The 6,877-nt window shown below is 39.5% G+C and overlaps 1 protein-coding gene across 1 annotated transcript; it reads left to right on the top strand.

Moving 5' to 3' along the window:
* Positions 1 to 2,268: 2,268 nt before the first annotated feature.
* LOC128069714 (E3 ubiquitin-protein ligase RLIM-like) lies at positions 2,269 to 5,911 on the top strand. Its single transcript, XM_052662832.1, has 2 exons — positions 2,269 to 2,512; positions 4,233 to 5,911. The coding sequence occupies exons 1-2, from the start codon at positions 2,269 to 2,271 to the stop codon at positions 5,909 to 5,911; spliced, it is 1,923 nt and encodes a 640-aa protein (XP_052518792.1).
* The last annotated feature ends 966 nt before the right edge of the window (positions 5,912 to 6,877 follow it).

The raw sequence follows: 6,877 nt of genomic DNA, 5'->3' as shown, positions 1-6,877 counted from the left end.
TCAATTTTTTTTTTCCTCAAATATCTTGTTGTTTCTCCATCTTTGTTTTCCTCTGTCTCTTAATGTCAATTTTCCTCATTCTTGGGATAAAGCATAGTCACAAGCATCTTTAGGTTCATGTCTCACCAGCTTAGTAACCCCAGTGGAAAAGAATTTCTCATTTTCAACAGTTCTAGCTAACATTTCAGATTTAGCTCTTAAATGTACTTTTGTTCACATGCTCATATTTTGACCAGTTACCATAGCCAATTTGAGATATGCTGATTGGACATGGCTGCATCATATGTCCTTTCCTTTAGCCACGGTAGTGAATTCAGCTAAACTTAAACCAACTGGACTAAGACTGTAGAATGAGTTTTTCCACCATGAAAATCAGGATGCTATCAGCACAAGTATGTTACGGGGACACTAAGCTGGCAAAAATAAAATCCACTGCTTGTTCTCAAAATATACCAAAACATCTTAATCAGTATCCTATTTCTTACACTCAAAAAACTCAAAACTCAATTTATAGTTTGTGCCAGTTACTTTTTCTGAGATGAATTTCCTGTTTCCACCCCTGCCCCAAAATTGTGGCCACAGTTGCCCAAATAAGCCAAGGTCTTTCAAGTCTACTTTTTCTGACAGAACTTTTCTCTACCAACACATAACTGCCATTTTCCATCTATAGAAACTAATAACTATATTTAAAGATTCAGATTTAAATATAATACCTCTGTGAAACATTTCCCAACTCCCATTAAATAACTGTTGCATAGTTCTCTGTACAGACACAATAAAACATATATAAATCTATTCTAAAATATACTGTATTTTGATAGTTTCTAGATGGTGTTTGCCTCACTTGGTGTGAATCACTTGGGAATACAATCCGCTCCAACAATTGACATAGCTCTAGGGATAGGACAATAACTGACCCAGTTTATGTTGGATGGATTAATTATTAAATAAGTCAAATTAAATAATCTCAAATTCAGTGGCCAAATCTTATCTTTACATGAATAATTTGAATGAAAAACTCTCAAACACGTGTTAAGCGGGGCTGGTAGTATTGACGAGTCCAGAAAATCGTAGAGGTCTCCTTCAGGTAGCATTACAAATAAGCGTTAGTTTATTTTCACCACTAAATAAAGACATCCAGGATGGAGGAGCCTGGTGGGCTGCAGTCCATGGCGTCTCTGAGAGTTGGACATGACTGAGTGACTTCACTTTCACTTTTCACTTTCATGCATTGGAGAAGGAAGTAGCAGCCCACTCCAGTGTTCTTGCCTGGAGAATCCCCGGGACGGGGGAGCCTCATGGGCTGCCATCTGTGGGATCGCACTGAGTCGGACACGACTGAAGTGACTTAGCACTAAGGCACATGGAACAAAATCAGCAAGGATGGTACTCATTACCATAGGTAAAATAAATATTCTGTATCCATTTTTCAAAGTTCCTGTGATAATCTGGCTAGTTTCCTTTGCAGGAGACACAAGGACAAAAACGAAACCGAATGCTTTTGTGGAGAAGAAATTCCCTGGATGAGCAGAAAAGCCTGCCCAAGTTATGGTGTTTTCTGTTTGTTTCAAACAGGATTGAGGGGTCGTATAATCAAGATGAAACCATTAAGAGTTGAAAGGGAGAGGACGCACAGAAGAGATTCAACTAAGACCCTGAGGAATTATCAAAAATTGTGCACTACTTTCTTCGTGAGAGTCTACGATCTGAGGAATTCACAAAGAGAAAAGAGAGCGGTCCCTCGGCACCTGAAAATGAGAAATGCTACATTTAATGAGGCTGACTTTGGCATGGCATTTTGAAGCAGGTTGTTATATTAAATGTAGCGAATGAAAAAGCCTTCTGAAAGTCTGAGAATAGTCTGCGGGGGGCGGGGGGTGTGGAGGTGGTGGTGGTGGGGCGGACAGTGAAGAATGGTGCTTGGTACATTATAAACCCTCAGAAATATTGGCTGCTTTTGAATGAAATGAAACCCAACCTGAATCCAGTCCCTACTCAGTTACCTAAGGAAGACAATGGATGCCTAGGCAACACCTAAGCAAGTTGTGAGGTAGAGGCGGATCTCAATTATTGCCTCACCAGAGGCTGCAGAGCTGAGGTGCAGTAGCTGAGTAGCAGAGCAGCGGGGAACCTAGGCGGATGGTTATCCGACTGAGTGTGTTCGGATCACTCCCAGGCGGAAGTAGAAGCTGAAGATTGCTTGAAAGAGGTTTTTGCGTTTCAGCCCTATGTCATGAAATTTAGATAAATTTCCAGTTGTTCATCGAGATGGAAAGCTCAGATTCCGACGATGAAGAAGACAGAGTTTCAGTCCGACACAGCGGTCAGATAGACCGATTGGCTCAAGAAGATGATTACTACCGATTCGTAAGTGATCTGAGTGAAGAAGATAACATACTTACGAGGGACAACAATTTGCTCGGCCCCCTAGGTGAAAGTACGGAAGAAGAGTTGCAGAAGAGGCTTCAAATAATGAAAGAAAACCTACGACAAAACTCAGATGAAAATACAGGTATATTTCTCTTTGGGGGGAATAGGATGGGATGAAAAAGGAACTTCATAGTATTAAATAATCACTTCATAATAGTAAATAGTAAATTATACAGAAGTGGCATACATTATTTGGTAAGGAACTTCTCATAAAAAAGAACTGACATTTGCTTGGTTAGCGGTAAGAATGCCAGGGTAGGTTTTTTTTTTCCTGATTCACATTTGGATTGTTTTAATTGGGAAATAGTGTGAAGTAGACTATTGGTTTTTGTTTGTTGGTTGGTTTTGTACCTCAGTGGAAAGTTCCTCCTATGTCCCCAATTATTTTCTCTATCTATGAAAGTGAAAGTCGCTCAGTCGTGTCAGACTCTTTGCAATCCCATGGACTATACAGTCCATGGAAATATCCAAATCAGAATACTGGAATGGAGGGGATCTTCCCAACCCAGGGATGGAACTCAGGGATGGAACCCAGGTCTTCTGCTTTGCAGGCGGATTCTTTACCAACTGAGCCACAGGGGAAGCCCAAGAATACTGAAGTGGGTAGCCTATCCCTTCTCCAGCGGATCTCCCCGACCCAGGAATCCAACTGGGGCCCCCTGCATTGCAGGCAGATTCTTTACCAACTGAGTTATGAGGGAAGCCCTCTCTATCTATATAGACATGTAAAAGAATAGCAAAAAGAAATATTTTATATTTTAATCAAGTAGTTCTCAACTGGGGACAGTTTTGCTCTCCCCCACCCCAAGGGACATTTGACAATAGCTGGAGATATTTTTGGTTGTCACAGAAGGAAGCGTGGGCGTTACTAGCATCTAGTGGGCAGAGACCAGGGATGCTGCCAAATATGACACAATGCACAGGGTAGCTCCCCAAAATAATAATTTCCCAGTGCTAAAATGTAAATAGTTCTAAGGCTGAGAAACCCTGCTGGAACCTCAGATATGGTGCCTTCTCTCCCAGTGTAAAATAGAGGATTTTACTACCTAATGAAGAGGATACTATAATACTTAGGTTCTGGAATGTGGTCTTATATGCACCATGCTAGGTTCAGTCTATTCATTTGATCTGACGTTCAGCTTAATGCCAATTAAAAACCTTGGTAATATTAAGAAGTATTCAAAATTCAAATACTTTTAATCCTATAAACTTTGCTTATATTTGGGCAATAATCTTATATTTTAAAACAACTTATACATTATCAAAAGCATACAGGAGCCTAGGAGTAGTAATGTTGGAGACTAATGAGAATCAGACAATAGTATCAATTGAATTAAAATACTAGCACTGTACCTTAACTGGTGTTTACCTGGTTTAATTGCTTTGGTGTTTTGACAGTGGACTGAAAAAAAATGTTGTCTCTTGACATTCCTCCCACAGTGGTATACAGGGCTGTGTATATGACAAACTATTGAAAAACAGACTTCCTTCAGATACCCTTTGTAAAAACCTCTCTAAATTTATCTAGGATTAGTGTACTCTTTTTCAGATGGAATTGAAACTTCCCTGCCTTTACTTATAAATCTAGATAATAAAGCTTTTAAAGTATTAACTTTAAAGTTAAAGATAATTAACTTTTAAAGTATAACATAAAGTAAATGTGAGATCAGTTGAAAACATCTGAGTGTTTAAGTTCTCATTTTTGTTTGCTTTCTAAACAAAGTTTCAGAGTGCTATTTTATGATAGTTCCAATTCTGGTAGTTCTTTTATGGCCCCTCCCCCCATTTTTTTAAATTAACAGATAGAGGAGATGCTTCAGATAATGAATCCAGTGAGGACTCTCTTCTAGACTGGCTTACCACTTCCGGACAAACTGAAAATGTGACAAGTGAACAAAAAGAAAATCAGTCTTGGAGAGAAGAGAGCGAAATTAGTGCTAACAGTGATGAGCTCAGATTTGGCTTAGATAGTAATCTTGAGTGTGATGATGAAAACTCAAATCCAGAAAATGAATATGTAGCATCTGCAAAACTTCCCAGAAGAGAAGATACGGAAGACAGCCAAAGGCAAGTGGAAAATCCACAATCTGAGTCACTATTTACAACAGCATCTGCATCAGAACACGATACAATGGAAACATTAATGGAAGTCCCACCGACTAGAAGTCAGAGACGACCAAGAAGTAGGAGCCCAGACTCTCGGAGAACGAGAGCAAGGACTGACAGTTGGACACCTCCACGTACACTGTGGGAACTTTTTCAAAGAATGAATGAAGATATACCATCTCAGACTTTTAAACAACCTTTCATAAGTGAGAATGATACATTTTCTAGAACTGGGCATGAAGAAACATTGAGACAGCAAATGCCTGGACAGGAGTTGCAAAATAGGGGTCTTACTGAAACTTCTAGATCTAGGAATGCTGTTCCTGGAGAATATTATTCAGACACAATGGGCAGTAGTGAATCTTGGGAAGTGAGGGAGACAAATCCAACCAGACCCTTCAGTCCTTGTCCAGTTAATTGTCCAGCATGTTCTCAGAGATACAGAGAAGTTAGTAGAACTCAGTTAACATCAGACTTACCAAACAACACCACCACTTCAGAAAGTGAGCAAGAAGAACTGGAGCCTAGGTCTTCAGATTTTGATGAGGCCAATGAGAGAGCTTATGCCAATACCATCAGAAATTCCATTCATAGAATTTTAAATACTAGCTTAATTTTAAATACTAGCTTAAGTACTAGAGTAAGTGGTATAATGTCTGTTACAACTCAGACTATTTTATGTCAGACAATGACAGTATTTAGTGACTCAAGTAACCTTATGGACAGTGGCAGTATTTCAGAGCATAGTGTCTCACGTCCAAGTGAAAACATGGGATGGGCAGAGTCACCAAATGAAAGACGTGGACCTAATGGTAGTGATAGCAGACCTAGTTCGGCTTCAAATGCTAGCTATGATTCTGATTCAAGTTTGCTACTGATATCAGTTTCAAGCCCCTACGATATTTATAGTGCCACATTTAATCAAATGTCTGGTTTTAGCCCAAGTGATGAAGATTTGGAAATTAGCTCACCGATGTTTGAAGACAGTGAAGAAGGAAGCTCATCAACAGGCTTATCAGAGACCGAGCAAGAAGATGGACAAATGACCCCAATAATAGATGACGATAGCGACTCTGGGTCTTCCTTTAATCTGGAACAATTTATCTTATTACATGAAGCAGACCCACACCAACCTACCGGCCTTAGCGAACTGCAGATTAACAACTTACCTTTAAGATTTTCTGAAGGGGAAGATGCAACTAAAATCTGTACCATTTGCATCACAGAATACACCGCAGGCAACATGCTACGCATCCTACCATGCTCCCATGAGTACCATTATCAGTGCATTGATCAATGGCTGGCAGAACATTCAACCTGCCCTATTTGTCGTGGGCCCGTAGTGGATCACTCTGAGGCAGATGATTCTATGTGAGATCTGAATTCTCGGATATATAAAGTGTTAAAGTGACAGACAACTGTCAGCTGTGTCATGTCCACTTTTAGAGTTATTTATGTTTAACAACCTGAATCTACATGTAACAATCGGAACTGAATTACTTGTTCCTGAAGAAATTATTGGGCTTTCCCAAATTTCTGTTTCATAATAAAAGGAAATATCAAAAAGTCAAACAGCGTTATCCTATCTGACAATAAAAATGAGTTACACATCATAGCAGTGCACTGAATTTCAATAGACACTTAGTATGTGCACTGGGTTGGGATATTCCTGATGCCATGAGAGAAATGTTCTAATATGATATAATCAATCTTGATAGATCCTAGTAGTATCTTCTAGTCATATAAATCCCAGATATCTCTTAGCCCTGTTCAATCCTGGTTGTGCATGCAAAGAAACAGGAACCCAACTAAATAATTAAGAAGCAATTTAAGATTGTATTAGAGTCATTCACATACAAAAGTCATTATATTCATAGAATGCCACAAAAAGCTTTGAAATCCTTCTCTTCCAGTTTATCCCTTTTATCCAGTTTATCTCTTTCCATTTATCCCTTCTCCAGCAGTTTATCCCACCCTCCCCAATACTACCTTAAAGTTTCTCCTGTTCCCCACTACCAATGTATTAGTCAGAGTCCTAGCCAAAAGCTGATGGCACACTTTAAAAGAGTGATGGTATATCATTTAATGAGGAGACTAAAATGTGTAAATAATGAAGAGAAACCAAGAGATGATGAAGTACCCATAAGCTAGCAACTGAGAAGCCAGTATTAGAACCACTAGGTTTGAAGGGGCATAGAGAGATAGTAGTTCCTGCAATCCCAAATGTCTTAAGAGTTGTAGTAGAAGTCCACCCAGCAAGAGCTATAAACTGAGAAAATGGCAGCCACTGCCAATCCAAAGTTTTGGAGCGGGTGCATCACAGAAATGAATACCCTTACCT

Source organism: Budorcas taxicolor, chromosome X, assembly GCF_023091745.1.
Source record: "Budorcas taxicolor isolate Tak-1 chromosome X, Takin1.1, whole genome shotgun sequence".
Classification (NCBI taxonomy): Eukaryota; Metazoa; Chordata; class Mammalia; order Artiodactyla; family Bovidae; genus Budorcas; species Budorcas taxicolor.
Note: the sequence above shows the minus strand (reverse complement) of the source record. Positions and strands in the feature narration are given on the sequence as shown.